General features: G+C 40.6%; 1 protein-coding gene across 1 annotated transcript in view; it reads right to left on the bottom strand.

The window, feature by feature from the left end:
* Positions 1 to 647: 647 nt before the first annotated feature.
* The window catches only part of MMRN2 (multimerin 2), a 127188-nt gene continuing 106711 nt past the window's right edge, over positions 648 to 21124 (bottom strand). Inside the window, exons 5-7 of the mRNA XM_030203354.1 lie at positions 15955 to 16101; positions 9832 to 11766; positions 648 to 2067 (exon numbers count right to left, since the gene is read on the bottom strand). Coding sequence (XP_030059214.1) covers positions 1682 to 2067; positions 9832 to 11766; positions 15955 to 16101 — 2468 coding nt within the window. The 3' untranslated portion in view covers positions 648 to 1681. The remainder of the gene's footprint in view (positions 2068 to 9831; positions 11767 to 15954; positions 16102 to 21124) is intronic.

Genomic DNA, 21124 nt, shown 5'->3' with positions numbered 1-21124 from the left:
GTCAGTGTACAGGGGTGGAAGTTTTCAAACACTGTGTACTGGCATGTATCTTGTTTCCAGGGGCGTATCTGCATGGGGCCACAGGGGCCTGGGCCCCCGCAGATTTTGCTCCGGACCCCCCTACCGCCGTTAACCCTCCCTCCCTCCCCCGCCTACCGCCGTCACCTACCCCGAGGTCCGCTTCCTCCGGCTTTTTAAAATATTGCTTCAGCTGGCGGGGGACCCCAACCCCCTGCCAGCCCAGCCGCGATCTTTAACTTTTTCATCCTCGTCGTGCAGCGCGCTGTGAAAGCTGCATGCATCTTTAGATCCAGTTGGATGGAGTCTGACGTCGCAGCACGGACGTCAGACTCCATCCAACTGGATCTAAAGATGCATGCAGCTTTCACAGCGCGCTGCACGACGAGGATGAAAAAGTTAAAGATCGCGGCTGGGCTGGCGGGGGGTTGGGGTCCCCCGCCAGCTGAAGCAATATTTTAAAAAGCCGGAGGAAGCGGACCTCGGGGTAGGTGACGGCAGTGGGCGGGGGAGGGAGGGAGGGTTGACGGCGGTGGGGGGGTTGACAGTGGTGGGGGAGCTATAATGTGCCCCCTCACTCTAGCCCCTGCCCCCCCTACCGCCGAACCTCAGATACGCCCCTGCTTGTTTCCCTGATTTCTTCAACATGACTGGAATTGCCATGTGCCTAACTGCTGGCTTAGACCAAAAAAGACTAGATTACCTGATGTGTCTATGGAAGTGGAGTATCTACATAACCACCAGGAAACACCTGGTTAACTTCTCGCTCTGAGCACAATCAGGCTCCTGGCCTCTGATACCTACGAAAGGGAAATTGACTGACACCATGTTCTCTGAGTTGCAAATTCTTTCAAGGAGGAAAACAACTGTAACCCTATTTTTGCTTGAAAAAAAAAAGTAATGAAGCATGATAATATTCAGGGTAAGAAGAACTGTTAAAGAGTGAGTTGGATTTGCATGAAGACTGCTAAGTTTATTTCTCCAAAATGACCATCATTATTGTTTTTGCACCACTGTGATTATTTAAACATTCAATATTGTCAAAAAGTGGGCACCTTTGAATTAACAATTTATTTAATCAATGCAAAATAGTTGTTTTGGTGGTTATCAGATGAGGATTCACATTGGTAAGGAAAATAACGTATGACCCCAGTGGTTACAGTATTCCTACCCTCCTTGTACAGTTCTGGACTGTAATCAGCAAATAAATATGAGTGTTAGTATAAAAATTTGGAGCAAATTCAATTCCCTTAAACTAATTCACCTTGATAGTATTATCAGCTCATATAGAAGAATAGCATATCTTGTCTGTCACTAGTGTATCTACAGTATACAGCTGGAATTGATTGTGCAAAAATGTGTTTCTAAAGAGTTCACTTCACCACCACTTTCAGGGCAGGGCATAAGTATCTTCTCTTTAGCTTCACTGTTCAGTTGTGCTCCTATTTGTGATGGTGTTTTAATGTGCAATCTATGGTTATAGAATAGTTCACTTACCCAATGTCTGTCTTATTTGCAATATTTTCTCAATAAAGAATATATTCCATCATTTCTAGCTGTGTTAGATGGAGCCAGAGTCATAGTGTGAAAAGAATTCAATTTTGGGTAATCTGCTGGCTGTTGTCTTCCTAACACTGGAAGAGTTTACGCTGGATCAAACACTTCAGGTTTTGAAGATCAGAAATCCCCCCATGATAGTTCCAGGGGGAGTCTTTTTAACAACAGAGCCCTGCAGCAACTCAAACCATACCTCATCTGCCTTCTTCAATTTTACCACAGCAAAACGTGTTAGGTCTCCATTCGACTGCTTCTTCTTATTAGCATGAAGCATAATTCTTTGTTGGTTACCAAGAACTAGCTGGCCCAGGGCAGGTCCAGGGCCGAACTCCACGTTGATTGCAAACATGTAGATACCGTTATAGGGGGCTTTGAAGAACCCCCCTTCAGGGAAATAGCCTTCTCCGTAATTGAGGTATAGTTCATTAAACTGCAAGATTTTGGTGTGATTGGCACCTTCTGAAAACCCAACGTAGAATGCCACAGAAGAATCTATATAAGCAACACAACAGAATGCAAATAAAGATTAGATAAAACAAACAAGGCCACCAGCATAATTTAACATATTGTCACTTTGCTTAAAGTTTAAGACACAAATGCTTGTATTTTTTGACATATATCTCCATAGGCGGTCGGTGGCCCAACTGTTTGGGGAGGCTGAAGGGGGTGGGGTTAGGGGTGGGGCCAGGGGTGGAGCTTAAATCCATAATTGTCTGATAACACGCAGAAAAATAAATAAATAAAAATAAAAGTCACAATTAATACCTTTTACTAAATTTAGATACTAGATATGTATCATATGTCAAAGAATAAAGTGGTTGCTCAAAGCATATTCTAACCACAATCGCTCAACTACAAAACACTATGCACAACTTTGTCCAAAAACACACTCAGAACCTTACTGTACCATAAATATTACACTGGGCAGAACCTAATACACCAATATACCACCCATACGGAAAATGCAGACCGTCAACAATATGAAACAAGGGATCATAGTATCACAATTCTCATGTAGAGCCACAAAACATCCTAATTCATGTTTAATGTGGGATAAAATGCCATACATAAGTAAATAAATATAAACTTTTAATGTAGAGCACCTGATTCTCAAAGTGGACATATTCCAAACACTATAATGAAAATAAAATGATCTTTTCTATCTTTGTTGTCTGGTGAGTTTCTCTGATCTTGCTGGCCCAGTATCCGTTCTGCTGCTATCTGTCCTCAGTGCAGGTCAGGAAGTCATCCTCGTTATATATCTCCCTGGCAACCCAGGACACCTCCAGCCAATCCCCCCTGCTTTCCCAGCAGTAAGGTAAACAAACCATAAACCAATTTCTACAACTGCTAGAGGGCTTTCACTGCAGCTCCTGCTGTGAGCATGGAGGTAAATCAACAATTTAATCCCCTCAGAGCAGCTGGACTCCACATCTGATCCATTCTGCTGCAGCAGGGGGGAGGCTTAGCCTCTCCAAGCCTCTTATACCGGGCACCTATGTATATCTCTATAGTTTTTAGATGAGTTCTACTTAGGTTTTAACCCAGAAGTGATGAAAACTATTTTTTATGTTCTCTATGCAATATTTGACCTTAAAGTCAGAAAACAGGAATTCATATAAAATCAAGTCTTATTAATTTTTAACATTACAAAGTTGTTCCTTTAGTATCAATCTAGAAGAAAAATATATTTACAGAATTTTTATTGTGCTCTAATCATGTTGCCGCAGAAAAACCTAAAATAATAGAGCTGGCTGAACAGCAAGTTAAAGGTAACAGGATTTGAAGAATTAGATTGTGGATAAGTCAACTTTATTGGTATCTGTAGTCCATCTTTCTCTAGGGCACAGTTTAAGCTCAAATGCAAATATTTTGCGTTTCAGCTTAATCTGTCTTTTCACAGTATCTCTTCTTCTCTTTTTAAAGTGGATGGACAGATTGGATGGACCATGAACTATTTTTTTTCTGCCATCGTGTTCCATGTTTAAAGATCTTTTGCTGATATTTGTAGATGCCTAATGTTCTCTGTTAACAAGCACACAAGTGGGTGATGTTATCAGATGGTGGTGTAACAGAACAGCTCTGCTAGAAGTAGTAGGAAGTAATAAGTGTGTACACCCCTTTCATGTACTGTGGCCTTCTCGGTCTTCACAGTTTTGCTTTTTATGCTCTGCTAAATTGGTGCAAAGACAAAAATCTCCTAAATCTTGAAGTGTTTATCTTTTCGTCTTGTCTTCTAACATTGTTTTTTTTTGTCTACATACAAAAAGTTTGTTTCTTTGGATGTTGCAGATAAAGATGCAGAGCAAGCCTGGTTTTTGACCTTGCCAAGTACTATTGTAAGATGTCTCATCTGTTTGGGCTCAGAACATAGCTAGGCTTAGTGCAAACACTGTAGACTTGTGTTCCCAAAAGCCTGGCGGATGACCTCGATCACCTCGAAAACAAAATATGAGGCAAAAAGATGCATTTGCTTGCACAGAAAAAAGAGCGAAGAACATCTTGGCACAGAGATCCCCTAACTTTATGTACTCCAGCAGGGCATCTTTTGTTGATGTTACCTCTGTTCCCCTGTGTAGAAACTTCAAAAGTCCTATTATAAAGGGGCAGTACCATGTCCTCTAGCTTGACTGAGACTTCTGAAACTAAAGTGAAGACATCTTCAGTGCATTCACACAAATCTGAGCATGAAGGATGGAAAAGCATCAAGACTTGGTACAGAAGACACAGCTATGCTATCATCTCTAAGCACAAACAGTTGCACACAACTGCTTCATCAGTGCCATCTAAAAAGCCTCAGCACACACATACTGCAGACATGCACAGAAACTTTTAATCTTTTGGTGCATTATAACTTTGTTCTGTACTGACCAGAGCATGCATCTTGGAGGAAAAAAGGAAAGATGCTGGATTGAGGCAGAGGGAAGAAGGGTGATGGGATCAGTATGGAAGAAGGGAAGAAAAGAGCTGGAATGAGTTGGGTGTGATATGGTGGTGGGCAGAGTGGAAAAAAAAAAAAAGAGGAGATGCTAGATTAAGAAGGGTGTATTGGGGCTATAGGGACACAGAGGGAGAATGCTCGGCATGGATGGGAATGGGTGATTGGAAATGCGGAACATGGGGCAAGTAGGAAGACAAAGGGGAGATGCTAGACACAGGAGGCTATAGGGTTAGAGAAGGAGGATACTGGTCCTGTGGTGAATAGGGAGATAGGAGAAATGATGCACATGGGAAAGGGGTATAGGGACACAAATGTGGGATGCTGGATATGGAGTTGGGTGACAGAGAGAGAGAGTTGAGATGTTGGATAGAAGGGGGAAAAGGAGATGCTAGACAGAGAAGGGAAGAATGAGGAGGTGCAGGAAAAAGGCAGGAGAGAGAGGGGGAGAGTTAAAAGGGAAATAATAGGATAGGACATGAAAGGCCTGGGATAAGTGAAAGATAGAAAGTTTGTAGGTAGAGGCAGTAGAAAGGGAGACTGAGGAGTGAAATTTGAGCAGATAGGCAGAAAAATAAATGCAAGAAATTTGAAAAGAAAGGGCTGATGTCAGTGGTGGATATAGGAGAGGAAATAAACAAGATAGGAGGGGAGAGATGTGGCAGATGGACTACAGCAGGGGCGTAGCCACGGGTGGGCCTGGGTGGGCCCAGGCCCACCCAGTTTTGGTTCAGGCCCACCCAGCAGTGGAGGCAGCGGAGCGGAGGGAGCAGGCTGAGCTCCGATCCCGCATCTGCCTCCCCAGCCCGCCACTGCCCCGCCCGCCGCCGCCCGCCGTACCTTTAAATATTACAGTTTTGCTGGAGTCGCGGGCAGCCGGCATTGAAGACATCGGCAGGCTTACGCCGGTTCCAGCAGCCTTCCCTTCCCTCGTTGCAAGTCGGATGATGGCTCCGCCCTCTTCTGACGTATTTCCTGTTTCTACGAGGGCGGAGCCATCATCCGACTTGCAACGAGGGAAGGGAAGGCTGCTGGAACCGGCGTAAGCCTGCCGATGTCTTCAATGCCGGCTGCCCGCGACTCCAGCAAAACTATAATATTTAAAGGTACGGTGCGGGGGGGGGGACCGGAAGGAAACAGGGCAGACAGGAGAGGTGGGTTGCTGCACATGGTGGAAGAAGGGGAGAGGAGAGGGCAGGGGAGAGGAGGGTTGCTGGATGAAGGGAAGGGGAGAGGAGGGTTGCTGGATATGGTGGAAGAAGGGGAGAGGAGGGTTGCTGGATGGAGGGAAGGGGAGAGGAGGGTTGCTGGACATGGTGGAAGGAGAGGAGAGGGCAGGGGAGAGGAGGGTTGCTGGATGGAGGGAAGTGGAGAGGAGGGTTGCTGCACATGGTGGAAGAAGGGGAGAGGAGGGTTGCTGGATGGAGGGAAGGGGAGAGGAGGGTTGCTGGACATGGTGGAAGGAGAGGAGAGGGCAGGGGAGAGAAGGGTTGCTGGATGGAGGGAAGGGGAGAGGAGGGTTGCTGGACATGGTGGAAGAAGGGGAGAGGAGAGGGCAGGGGAGAGGAGGGTTGCTGGATGAAGGGAAGGGGAGAGGAGGGTTGCTGGACATGGTGGAAGAAGGGGAGAGGAGGGTTGCTGGATGGAGGAAAGGGGAGAGGAGGGTTGCTGGACATGGTGGAAGAAGGGGAGAGGAGAGGGCAGGGGAGAGGAGGGTTGCTGGATGAAGGGAAGGGGAGAGGAGGGTTGCTGGACATGGTGGAAGAAGGGGAGAGGAGGGTTGCTGGATGGAGGGAAGGGGAGAGGAGGGTTGCTGGACATGGATGGAAGAGAGGGAAGGGAGAGAGAAGAAATGCTGGACATGGACGGAGGGCATGGAAGAATGAGGAAGGAGATGAGATGAGGGAAAAGGAAGAGAGGAGAAAAACTGCACATGGATGAAGAAAATAGGCAGAAGCTGGATCCACTAGACAGTCAAGTCTGCAGAGGACCCAGCTTTTACTTATGGATATAGAGCAAGAAATAAAGAAGAAAGGAGGAAAGTAAAGAAATAAATGGAAAGGAAGCCCTGGAAACGGAGTTAAGAGGAAAGATAGCAGCAGAATCGGATACTGGGCCAGCATGATCAGAAAAACTGTCACCAGACAACAAAGGTAGAAAAAAATCATTTTATTTTCATTATAGTGTTTGGAATATGTCCACTTTGAGAATCAGGTGCTCAACATTAAAAGTTTATATTTATTTACTTATTTATGGCATTTTATCCCACATTAAACATGAATTAAATTGGAACCTGGGATCATTAAATTTTTTTTTCCTGGAGACAGTAATGCATTGCCCCCCCCCCCCAGGCTCTCTCCCCGGCTATAGCCAGCTCTGCAATTTTGAGGGGAGGTGGACGGGCGCAGAGGTGGACCGGGGAGAGAGCCTGTTGTTAAACATTTACCAGCACACCACTGTCTAGTGCCCACCCATCCAACCTGTTGGCCCACCCAAAAATTGACTTCTGGCTACGCCACTGGACTACAGACCATGGAAAGAGTTAAAAGATGGAGGAAAGCAGAAACCAGAGACTGGGACCAGACAACAAAGGCAGAAAAAATAATTTTATATTTAATTTAGTGATTGAATATGCCAGTTTTAGGAATTTACATTTGCTATATTTATATTTTGCACAGTGCAGGGGGACATGCATCAGTTTAAATTTTCTATACTGTTGCATTATATGCAGAGTCTAGCTTCTTGGGATTTCAGTTTAATATTTGTCTACATATTTCTATGTTAAGTTTGTAGTAACTTATTCTGTACTCAGTGAGGTTCTGTGTTTGTGACCGAGGCCAGATATTCTGGTATCATGGAGTTGTTATATAAGGATTTGCAGTAATCCAGTTTATCCAGTTTCCCAATAGGCATAATGATGTTCTAGGGTCCATTGCAATATTTACGTTGTTTCCCTTTAGGTAAGGTCCTTGTGTTACATCTGTAAGTTAGTGATGTTGTGGCGTAGTGGATTTGATTGACAGGTGTGCCTGCCTACCTATTCAACCTCACTATATTCTCCTTGTTGTGGTCAATCAGTGATTTCCATCTAGCTCTTCCTGGCCCTAGAAATACACAACTTGAAAGTATTAGGTACCACACTTTCTGCTTTGCTTCCCTCTTCTTTTGGAATTCCCTCCCTCTCCTCATCCATGTTGAACAATCCTTCAAAACTTTCAAACTTCTTTTAAAGACCTGGCTCTTTAAAAGGGCTTTTCTCTTGATTGAGTCTGTTTTCCTGTTTGACTCAGTCCTTTGGTTTGTATTTCCCACTCCCTTCCCTGTTTTCCCTACTATCATGAAACGCCTAGTCACCCACCTGGGGTTACCCTAAGGCCACATAGAGGGTCTATTCCCAGTATAGCACAGGTGCGTTTGCACCTGCCACTCGTGTTCTACACTAGCACCCTCCTCCCACTGACTGGGTCACAACCACCTTTGGGCAAGTCTCCCGCTCTCAAATTATCCTCAGTGATTTCTAGGTTACTAAAGCCACACTCTCAGTGGTCCCACAGTTCCCAGAAAGCACTCAGATGGGAGACAGGATAGACAAGGGAGAGAAAGAGGACAGAAGCTAGATAGAAGGGGGGTGAGGAAAAGTGCAGAAGCTGGGTGGAAGAGGGAGAGAAAAAGGGCAGATGCTAGATGGAAGGGAAGTGGTAGAAAGAGGGCAGATGCTGGGGGGAAAGAGAGTGAAGAAAGAGCAGATGCTGGATGGAAGGGGAGATAAATAAAGAGGGTAGTTAATGGATGGGGAGGGAAAGAATGAAGGAAGGCAGATGCTGTATGGAAGAGGGAGAGAAAGTGGATAGAGCAAATGAAAGACTGAGAAATAAGAGATTTGTAGAGCTGAGCTGAGGGAAAGAGATGGAAAGCTGTAGGCAGACATAGTAAAAAGGGGAATTGAAGATTGGATAGCAAGAATGAATTAAATTTAGATGGAGATACAGAAAAATAAATTGAAGAAAGCTGAATGAAAAAGAGGAGAGAGAAAATGACAAATGGATAGGAAATCCTGGCAAGAGTGTTAAGGGAAGATGTAGAAAAGCAGAAACCAGAGACTGGGACCAACACAATTAGAAAAGGTAAATGGTCAGACAATAAGGTAGAAAAATAATTTTATTTTTAGTTTAGGATAAAGTAGTGTGGTAGCCATGTTAATAAAAGGTAATAAAAATAAACAGAAAATGGAAATAAAGTGATAACTTTTTATTGGACTAATTTAAATACATTTTTGACTAACTGTTGAAAAATCAAAACTGCCTTCTTCAGGTCAGGAGAGAATACCGTAACCATAGCTTACTGTCCTGATCTGAGGAAAAAGATTTTGGCCTCTGAAAGCTAATTGAAAAATGTATTTAGTCCAATAAAATGGTATCGTCTTAATTTTCATTTTTGGTTGTTTTTATTAATTTGTAATAGTCCATTCAGTTTATCCAAAATGCAGTTACATCATTTCAAGGTATGGGTACTGAGAGAGGATCACTCATATAGTGAAAAACCTTTCTTGGTTACCCATAAATTGGAAGGTAAAAGTCAAATCATTGTACAGATTTTTAAGATCATCCAAAAGGAAGATCCTCTTTATATAGAAGGCTATCTCGGAGGATTTTTTTTCTGTCTTGTCCCTTTTGAGAGAAAGCACTTGATTCTTTCTTCTCTAAAATGTACATGCTTAGTAAAGATCCAATAAAGCTTTATCAGTTGTAGGACCTACCCTGTGGAATGCTCTCCCTGTAGAGCTTTGGTTAGAAAAAGATTATCTGTTTTGTAAGGTGATTCAGACATATTTTGCCATTAAACCTTAGACTCCTTGGGGAGTTGGCTGGCACTACTTATGATTAACAGCATGATAAAGATATTTGTTAAGAATCTCTCTCGTTTTTCAGGACCTCTATTTTATGTTGTATCATCCATCTTGTCAATTTGGTTTTGTTCCACATGTTGTGTTACTTGTTTTATCATTGCAATCTGCAGAGAGTTTGGTTTCCTGGATCAGCGTAAAATACATTGTCCAATAAATACATAAAATAAAATCTGAAAGATATGAACTCCCTTGACAATCATATTGTTGTAACAGCAAAAGAGTCTCTCACACAACAGGAACATTTCAATAAGACAGTAAAATCATATAAAGAAGATATTTCAGTGAACAAATATCATGTACATGGAACACAATAGTCAACATGGGCTAACCAAATAGACTCAATAAAGATAATTTTATAATATACCATGAGAGAGAGAAAATAAATTATAAAAACTATCAGCAACAATCCTACCTTTTGCAAATAACTTCTCACGTAGTTTATTCTCCTTAGAGAAGGTTCCAGTATACATGCCTTCCTTTCCAGTTTGCTTCTTGTCTCTTGCTTTGTGGTCTTCAGCTCTCTGGTGCCTTTTCATGGTTTTCATTATGAATGACTGAAACTTTGTGATGTCTAGACTTATATTGGAAGCAATCAGTTCATCATTTCTTCCAAATAGTTTTTGGAAAAGGTGTTGGTGTTCCTCAAACAGCTGTTTGAAAGACTGCAGATCTACCCTTAACATTTCTACTGAAGCATTAAGTGGTTCTACTAGGTTTAACAAAGTGTTATTACAACAGAAATGTCCATCTGCACAAAGCATTTCCAGGTGTTTGATTTTCAAACTAAAATATTTGATGTCTTTCTTTAGGGTCAAAATGTCATTGTATACAGAGTTATCAAGCACATCTTCTGAGGTAGCTTCATGGTTTGGCTCCATGTGTTCAAGGATGCCTTGCTTGTTGCTGCTGTCTTCTGAAATGATCTTAACTTGATTACCAAGGTCAGAAGTACTTGAAGATTCAGGTGAGTCACTATTTTCAGCTTGCATCTCCAAGACTTGTATTCTTTTCTTGAGGACTTCTAGAATTGCATCTTGCTTTTCAAATTTTTTTGAGGTGCCGTTCAGTATTTCATGTATTTCAAATATTGACATTTTCAGAGCTTCTGGATTTTCTTCAGACAAGGTTTCTATTACATCATCTCCCAGTAGGGCCACCAATGCTCTGTCATGACGTGAGGCATCTTCCAGGAGAGAGTTAAAGAAACTGTGAAGATCTTTTATATGGATATTGATTTCCTCATCTTCCTTCTTTAGGAGTAAAACATCATCTGAAAAATTCTTAATTTGATCCTTAAACTGTGTAATGTCATTTATGACAGTTCTATCTTGTTCTTGCTGAGATGCCAAAGACTGGTAGATAGATTGAAGGACCATTGATAGATCTTCAACTGAGTTTTGCAAGGCTTTTTTAGAATTTGTTTCTGTTTGGTTAAGTTCTTCCAAGTTAAGAAAAATCTCTTTAAGGTGACTGGTGATGTTTCTTTGGTCATCTTCAAGTATAGATATGTCTGAACTCAGTCTCTGACATTCACAGTTTTTAATGTAGTCTAGCAGATCCTGATTCCTTTCCTCTAGGCCTATGATGGTATAGTTTAAGTCCATTAACTGCTTTTGAAGTTCATCTTTGTTTTCTTCTATTATTAAAGATTTCTCTATTAAGGATATCTGATATTCATTTGTCGAAGTCTTCAGTTGATTTCTTAGATCATGTATCCATTTATTCAGAGTAGAAATGTCTTCAAAGGCTGATTGAGAATCCAGATACAGATGTTTAATCTGTTTTGCATGTGCTGCAAGAGTCTCATTAACTTTGTGGGCATTGATTTGGGGAGCTTGTCCATCTTTGGTGCTGTGATGTAGCCAAAGTTCTGTGATGTTTCTAGCTACAGTCTGAATTTCATCTTGGAGGTTTTCCTGTTCCTGTTTAATATCAGCAATGCTGCTACTCAAAAATGCAAAATGGGACTGATGAATCTTGTGATTTCTCTTCAGTTCCATGTCTGTATCATCTTTAACCATGGTGAGGTTATAATGGATCCCAGACTGCTGTGTATGGAGATGATTGTCCATGTTTCGCTTTAGCTGGTCTACTCTGTCAATGTTCTCTTGAATCTTTGATTCAAATTTTGATCCCATTTCTTGCAGATCTTTCTTTGGTACCATTGTTTCTTGAAGTTTCTCTATGTTTTCCTTGCTGGTTTCAACATTTTGGGACAAGTTTTGCACTTTAATTGAAAGATCCTGTAGACTTTTGTTGAAGTTTGTCCACAGTGGCTTAAAATGTTCCCTGAGAAAGATTTCTATGTATGGAAGAAGCACATGTTGAAGAAGTTGATCTTCAGTGCCTGCAACAAGAATAAACTAATTTAGATTCTAATATCAGTTTTACTCATTTAAGGGGCAATTCTACAAGCTGGTGCCTTGAGGAATGTGCCACATGAAAGCCACCATTGATTGACAGGTGCCTATGTGACACTAGGTGCTATTCTGTAAAGCACCTAAGTGCCATAGTGCCTGACTGCAAAGGGTGTGTACTGGGGCATAGCCAACCCTCCAATTTTGGGGGTGTCAAGGAGTGGACTGGGAGGCAATGCATTCCGCCCTCCTCTTCTTGTCCCCCTGAACTCTAAACATGTCTTTGCTGGTGGGGATGCCAAGGCACTACCAGCCAAATAAATACAGTGCCCAGTGCCACTGCTCCCCTCCTCCTCGTGTTGCTTCCTTCCTGCAGAAGTCAGCGGTGCATTTATGTGTCAACATTGAGACTTCTTATGCATGTTCAGAGCAAAAGAAAAGGGCTGCTGCAGTTCTTGGGGAGGCCCAGTGCCCTAAGGCCCCCCGTGGCTACACCACTGGTGCACACATGTGGCAGGAGCATTGGCAGGCCATGGGTGTGTCTCCCAGTTATGCACATAATTTATAGACTACTATAAATTACACACATTACTTGGAGCACTTGGTGTGCTAGCTTATGCCTGCCATTGACACGGCATAAGACGGTGTGCTGATGCTTGCTTACACTAGTATTCTATAACAGAATATTGGTGCCAAGATACCATTTTAGAATTGGTACTAAGTCCATGGCATTGGGGGTCCTAAACTGAGACACCAATTTTTAGAATTGACCCATTAACATTCTGTTAATTAACAAGGACATGTCACATGGGATGTGATATGAATGATTAGGCACTTTAAATTATATTGAAAGTATAATAATTAGATGAACATTTTAACTTGCATATGAAACTTAGGGGCAATTTTACTAATCCGCGTAAGCGCCTACACCTCTTAACTACCGCCCGGCTATTGCATGGCCTGGGTGGCAATTTCATTTTGTATGAGCGTCCAGTAGGCATGCCTGAAATTTTCTGGCGTGTAGCGCTAACCGAGCGGTAATCGGCATTGTATGCACGCTGATGATTACTGCCCGGTTAACGCGTGAGACCTTACTGCTAAGTCATTGGGTGGTGGTAAGCTCTCAGGCCCAAAATGGATGCGCACCAATTTTTATTTTGCCGCACATCCATTTTCGGCTAAAAAAAGGCCTTTTTTGCAGGTGCGCTGAAAACTGGACCTGCACGTGTCCAATACACGTGTCTACACCAGCGCAGGCCATTTTTTAGCGCACCTTAGTAAAACGACCTCTTTCCGGGTTTACAAAGCACAGATATATGCATGATTCCACTTTAAAAATTACTCCAGAAATACTCTCAGGGCAATTCTATAATTGGGCACCAGCAGTTACGCATGTCTTGTGCACGTAAGTGCCAAGATAATTGGCACTTATGTGTATAATTTCACTACACACTATTCTATAATGTAGCATTTTAGTGCCTTAGTGCCCAAAAGGAAAAGGGGCCTACCCGTAAGCAGAGCATGGAAAGGGCACGGGTGTGTCTCCAACTTATGTGTGCAACTTATTTATTTGACATACCGCATTTGGATGACTGCATCAAAGCAGTGTACAACAAAACAATACCAAAATTGCATATATAATAAAAATGTAATATATAAAATTAAACAACATAAAAATAATCAGTAAATAGACCAAAGATACAAAAGGATAGAAAATGCATTGCACAACAATATCAATCCAAGACAAAATGCTTACTGGGTACACATAAGGTAAGAACAGTCCTGGCTACCATATATAAAAGGTTACAAGCATTCACAGATGAAAAGACTCTTTAAAAAGCCAGGACTTGATGCCTTTTATACATTTCTGACAGAATGCTATAAGCTATGTGTGCTGTAAGGCCTACATAGGTGTGCCCGTTTACGTCTGCCATTGACCTGGTGTAAATAGGCTTATAACAGGCACTATTCTATAACTTGTGTGCACAGAGCACAAAATTACATACTCAGATTTATAGAATTTGAGGGTATGTGCACACATTTACATCTGTTATTTGGGGTGCATCAGTTTTGTGAGCTAAAATAGACTCATCCATGTAGAGACCTTTTTCAACTAAAGTGGGTTGATCATTCCTTGACTAAATAAGAGACTTTTCCTTTTTCAGGTTATTTTAAGATGCAATTAAATTATGTTCATACTGCAGGAAGTTTTGTGAATTTTTTTTTCCTTGTATTGCTAGGATGTAGTGGAACAATGTGATTTCTTCTTGGTGTGGACTATAATCTTCATTAATGTGATGGGATATTATTTACCTTATGTCTAATTGTATCCTGATTTTTCTTATTCTTTTCTTTTTTTGGATTAATTTTCAAATGTAAATAAAAACAAGACACATACACTCAAATTTTAAAAAAATATGTGTGCAAATTTAAACCCCTCTCCAACACTGCCCTTAGGAAACAAACTCATGTATATCTAGTCTTCAAACACATAGGTCTCACATAGGGCTGGATTCTATATATCACGCCTAAAAAATCTGCGAGGAAAAAAATACACCTAGTTGTATTCTATAAGGTGTTCCTAGGTTTAGTCTTACTTTATAGAATACGTCTAAATTTTAGCACGATTTATAGAATAGGCTGAACGGCCATTCACATGACTAAATTTAGTTGTGGGCATTTATGCCAACTTGGAGTAAATGCCTGTGACTAAATTAGACACAAACCAGGTGTATTCTATAACAACATGCATAGATTTTAGAAATGCCCATCCCGCCCATTCAACACCCATGCCCATGCCCCCTTTTCAGCTAAGTACATTAGAATTTACATGCATCACTTTACAGAATATGCTTAGAAAGTTATGTCAATAATTGCTTGTTAATTGGAAATTATAGGCACTGATTGCCTTGTTAACTTATTAAGGCCCCTGTTTACAAAGCCGTGCGGCATTGCCGACACAGCCCATTCACTGTGAATGGGCTGTGTCGGCATTACCGCACTGCAAGTCGGTAGCGTGGCTTTGTAAACAGGAGGATAAGTTACATGAGCAAATCCAGACTACGACTGGATTTGCACATGCAATTTAAGTTGTGCTATATAGGTCAATACTAGAAAGTGTGCACTAACTTTGATGCACCAAATATACACATTTAAGATTAGAATAAATAGGTGCATTTATGAATGTAAATGCCAAAATACTGCCTATGTGCTATTCTGTAAATACGCATATATCTTACGTAGTGCATATTTTACAGGTAGGCTTACCTATGTGCAGGATTATCACTTATATATGTAACTTATAGAATACTATAAGTAAGCCCCCTAATTCTATAAAAGCTGCCAAAAATTGTGCACATAAATTTGGGTATGTGCCCAATTTGTGCACACAATCTAACTGAATACTGAGCCAATTTGAACTAATAATTGGCTTTTTAACAAGCAATTATTGGCACTAATTAGATTTAATTGAAACTTAAAGTGTGTAAATTTTATGCGTGAGTAAAAAAAAAAAAAGAGGGTGCAGAAATGAGAGGGTCATGGTCAAAATGGGGGCGTTCCCAGCCTAACATACATTTGCATCACATTTATTTGGAACAAATAGCTGTGCCTAAAGTTAAGCGCGAGTCACGTGCATATGCGCTATTCTATAAACCGCACCTAACTTTAAGTATGGCTTATAAAATAGTGCTTTTTTTTCAGCACCATATATAGAATTCACCCCAATGTGCATACCTGCAGCATTTAGATGTAAACACTTATAGCAGCTCTGTGGCTGGGATACGTACTTGTCCCTAAATTATACATACATCTCTAACCTGTTAGGCTAGCATTCTTTAAAGGAAAGCACTCTCATATATACTGTTATAGAATTCTCCATACTGGTCAGACATTTCTGTAAAAGGCCATTACCCCCATAAAAGTTAAGTTTCAAAGCCAGCCCTGAAGGTGACATTGTTTTACTCATGAAAATGGGCTTTTCAATATCGCCCATCATTTACTGTATGTGGATAAAACTACCCCCAGCCTTTGCAGCTATATGGATAGTATGACAATTGTTACATTATGTACTGGTCATGCAATACATTAAATGACTCCAGATACTAATATGTGGTGTCGGACTTCATGTAAGTGAAGCCATAACAAAATAGAGTGGTCTTAACAGGACCCTCTCTTACTTGATTTATTTTGATTTCCTTTGTAGATGATGGTGATATTTTCTTCCAGCGCCTTCAGATTAGTCGTTGCCTGATGAATATCATTTTGAAGGTCCTCCAGAAGAGACTCTTGATTGTAAATTGTTTCTTTGATTTCCACGGACTTAGCTGAAGATGAGAGAGAGAACGATAGGTTTCAAAATAATCTTTTTATCACAACAGATGTATGCCACCAAATTGTTTTTGACTATTTTGTGCAAAATTCATAGACTCTAATGTTTGTGAGTGGGGTCAGTGAATGGGTATTAGGTGCCTTAGTTGAAACTTCAGCCTTGCAACCCCTCTCACTTTTATTTATTGGGATATATTTATCACATTTTTGGAGACATTCACCCAAGAAGGAGGCTATAAGAATACTCTGGACATAGGCAATATTATAGTCCTTGCAATCCCCCCACCCCCCAAAATTTTGAAAATTAAAGCCGCATTGAGCCTGCCATGAGTGGGAAAGCATGGGGTACAAATGTAACAACAAAAAAATTAAAAAATCATGATCAACATAATCATAGGACTAAATTCTATACATCATGCCTAACAAATCGGCGCTGAAACAAAATATACCTAGGCATATTCTATAAAGTACGTCTAAATTTAGACGTACTTTATAGAATAAGCCTAAATTTTCACACGGGTTATAGAATATGCTGAGCGTCTGTCTGCATGACTAAATTTAGTCATGGGCATTTACACCAAGGAAAACTTGGTATAAATACCAAAGTCTAAATTACGCACAGGTGGGTGTATTCTATAACACTGCGCATGGATTTTAGAAACGCCCATGTCCTGTGCATTCCACGCCCATGGCCACACCCTTTTTCAACTATGCAACTTAGAATTTATGCGCCTCACGCTTAGACAGCTCTGCATGTAAATTCTAAATAATGTCAATTAGTATCAATAATTGATAAGTGGCAATTATTGGCATTGATTGACTTAACTAATTAAGTTGTGTGCGCAAATCCAGAATATGACTAGACTTGCATGCACAACTTAAGTCACGCTATATAGAATCTGGGAGATAATGGACTCCTTTTATAAAGCCGCGTTAGTGATTCCCGTGTGGCAAATGTGACAAAGTCCAATGGGCTTCGTCATATTTGCCATACTGGGAATCAGCTTTGTAAAAGGAGCCCAATAAGAGAATTTCCAAAAGCCATTTACAAGGCCAATGGCCTATTTGAAAATTATGCGTCTTTCCTGATGATTCCTGACGATTCTTTTAGTTTGACTGGCTGTCAAATCTTACTGTTTTGCTTTGACAGCAATTGTTCTTGAATCTGCCACTTTAGGCAATCACTTAGTTTGCCTGATGGTTGGGCCGGCTTTGCTTATGAGTCAATGAGGGAGGAAAGTGTGATTTTTAAAACCTTTATTCTGCATAAACCAGTATTTTATTAGTAGAAATGGGTTCTAAGGATGTGAGTTTCTTAATGCACATTCTGTTCATTCATGCACCTTAAAATTAGTATGCACAAGTTTGATTTAATGTGCATCAATAACCTATGAATTAATACAGATCATTTTGTAGATATTAAAAAGTTTTAATGCATGTTAAAAAGTTTTATTAAAATGAATGTCTGAAATAAACCACAGAAGTCCAAGAAATCTAAAATAAACAAAAAATATTTGGCTTGGGCACTCCTATAGGTGCTTATAAAATTGCAGGGGGGCACAGATTTATAAAATTAAACACTCCTGAAGGGTCATGATTTGGTATACTGCCTTTCTGTGGGTACAACCAAAGTGGTTTACCATTATTATATGCATGCACTTTCTCTGTCTCTGGTGGGCTCACAATCAATCTAAGGGGTTTGTTTATGATGCCACGCTAGTGGCTGTCCATGGGCTGGTGCTGACACGGCCCATTCAAAGTTTTTTTATACCCGGGGCAATGGAGTGTTAGGTGACTTTTCCAGAGTTCCCTAGTTTTTGAGTCCACTGCGCTAACCATTAGGCTACTCCTCCACTCCAGAAGAGGACCAAAGGGAAAGCAGGATGAAACCAAGTGAGAAAACAAACACTGCTTTATCTCACTGTTTCTCAGTGGTGAAGGGAAGCAGCACTCTCTGAAATTTCTAAATCTCTCTTCTACAGAAAAAAGTGAATAAATAACCACCAAAAGAGTGAGAGTTTGTTTATTTTACTGGCCTGAATAAATGTATTAACTGTTGGAATGTAATTGTATTTTTTACATGCATTGCCTGTCACCTATTATTTCTCTGTGATTACTCTGTGACCTCTGATGTGAATTACTTAGAGAGGTCACACTGCTATGCAACTTCCTGTGGGGGATAGATGCAGCACATGCAGCACATGGAGCACATGGAGCTCATGATCTCTCCTAACCTGAGAGGATCTATGGTGGTGTGAGCATCCATTGCCATCTAAGCACATGGAAGGAGCTGATAATACAAATGTATAGTAATATGTATATATAAGCCTGTCTGATTATAATCTAACTACAAACTGTGAGTAAACAGATGTTTTGTTACTTCAACTTTAAAGTGACTCAGCAGTGAATTATTCAGGGGTGAATGAGAGAGAGATGAAGAAAGAAATTAACATTTCTAAAGCTGAAGCTGTGTGTACTAAAATCTGCTAATTATTTACTACAAATAATCCAACAAAAGGGTTATGGGCCCAGGGTCCAGGAATTGAAAAAGAAGAGAAATATTACCAGGCAAAAAAAAAAAAAGGCCACATTTTTCTCTTAAGTTTTAAAGGGAAGATTCAGTCTGTCTCTCTCTCCCCCCACACAGCAGACAGAAGGCTAAGAAAATGGCTGAGGGAAGAAATTCACCATTTTTCTATTCTCTCAAGGTGCCTAAATTAACTGAGTTTAATTATCGGCAGTGGGAACTAAGATTCATATGTCTCCTTCGAGCAAAAAGATTAGATATATGCTTAGACCAAGACAGAACAGATGAAAATATGGCTGAATGGGACAATGCAAACTATTATGTGAAGTGCATGCTTTTGGAAGCTCTCTCAGAGAAACAAGCCATATTAGTGGAGGGAAAAGATACACCAAAGGACATTTTATATAAACTGAGAACTATGTATGCAACTACATATGCAAAGCAGCAACCAATTTGGCTGGCAGAGTTGAATGAAACCAAATTAAGGGATAAAAGTAAATGTAATGATCACATTATGCATCTTATGTCTTCATTTCAAAAACTAGAACTTTCTGGAATTCCCATGTGTGATGCATTGAAAAGAGCATTTCTTTTTACCTCACTATCAAAGAAGTTTGATGTTTTTAGGTCTGTAAATGAGGCCATTGAAGGGCAATCTTTTGAACAGGCAACATCAAAACTAAGGCAGGAATGCATAATAAATGATTCTGAGGAGATGTGTTCTCAAAGTCAGTCAGAGAGAAATGAAACAAATTTCTTGGCAAAGAACAGAGGAAGGCGGAGCTATGGGAAAACTCCACCCAAGGGCAAGCTGATTTGCTACTCATGTGGAAAGGAGGGACATGTATCTAAATGGTGTAAGGAAACACAAAACACTCCCTCTAGCTCACCTAAGCCAATGGAACTAAAGAATTTTCAAACCAGGAAATGTATGAAGGACAAAGATAAACACAAGGGCTTTCTAATGGCAGAAAAATCTTTGACTATGGTAAATAATAATTCAAATGAAAGTACTTGGATTTTGGATTCAGGGAGCACATGCCATTTAACCAATTGTAAGAATTTCTTTCAGGAAATGTGTCCAGAGGAAGGTATTCTTAAAACTGCAAACGCAGGGACTGCTAAGATCCAAGCAAAAGGTATTGGATTCTTAAAATGCAAAGTGTCTAATGAAGTTAAAGAAATTCCTGTAAGTGATGTCTTGTATATTCCCCAAGCAGTTTGCAATATGCTTAGTGTATCTACATTAGATAAGAAGGGATTTGTGATTCATTTTGAAAACAGTAAGTGCATAATCTCTAAAAATGATGAAGTGTATGCTGAAGCTTTTATGCATAATGATGTTTATAAGCTGAACATTTCAGGTGAAGCCTCACATATGGCGCAAGTAAGGAAGAATGATGGTAAATGTAGTCTGGAAATCTGGCACCGCCGCCTGGGACATCGTGATTCTAAGGTGATCCAGGATCTTTACAGTAAGCAACTGGCCACCGGCATTCAGATAAGTGCAGATGCTGGTAAAATGGAGAAATGCATAGACTGTGTTACTCAAAAAGGTGTGAGACCCTCATTTCCTGCATACACAGGAAATAGGAGTAATAAAGTGCTGGACTTAATACACAGTGACTTATGTGGACCGTTTAATATCCCATCATTGGGAAATAACAGATTTGTGCTGATATTCTTGGATGATTTCTCTAGATACTGTGTGGCCTATTTGCTGAAAGAAAAAAAGTCAAGTCACAGACATGCTGAAGAAATACGTAGCCATGGTGAGCAATAAATTTGAAAGAAAACCAAAGGTTCTTCAGACCGACAATGGTGGTGAGTTCACTTCACAAAGCATGCGCACATTTCTAGAACAAGAAGGCATTCAGCATATCACAACAGTAGCTTATACACCAGAGCAAAATTCTGTTGCAGAGAGAAAATTTATGTCAATTGTGGAAATGACCAGATGTATGCTGTCAGATAGCAATCTCCCTAAAAGACTATGGGGGGAAGCCATTCTCACAGCAGTGTACCTACAAAACAGAATGCCAACTAAAGGCGCTGAGCGCACACCACATGAGACATGGCATGGTAGGAAGCCAAACCTGTCACACATAAGAACATTTGGAAGTACAGCATATGCTCATGTACCAAAGCAAAGAAGGCATAAGCTGGATTCCACAACAGAAAGGGGCATTTTAGTTGGCTATGCTCCAGGACACAAAGGATATAGAATTTTGAATCTGAAAACTGGCATTGTTGGCATAAGACATGTTACATATTTTGATGAAAACAAAAGGGTTGATAAAGGCTGGATTATCCCAGATGAGCCTTATCATCCAGAATATGAAACTAGAACCATAATAGACATGCCAGTGTATATAAATGCCATACCAAGGCAGATGTCTGAAAGCAACTCATCTGTATCTAACGAGGAACAGGCAGAGGAAACAGACACAGAAAGGATCATTGAAGAAGACAGTACAGTTGGAGAAGGGGAA

Source organism: Microcaecilia unicolor, chromosome 5 (assembly GCF_901765095.1).
Source record: "Microcaecilia unicolor chromosome 5, aMicUni1.1, whole genome shotgun sequence".
Lineage (NCBI taxonomy): Eukaryota > Metazoa > Chordata > Amphibia > Gymnophiona > Siphonopidae > Microcaecilia > Microcaecilia unicolor.
Note: the sequence above shows the minus strand (reverse complement) of the source record. Positions and strands in the feature narration are given on the sequence as shown.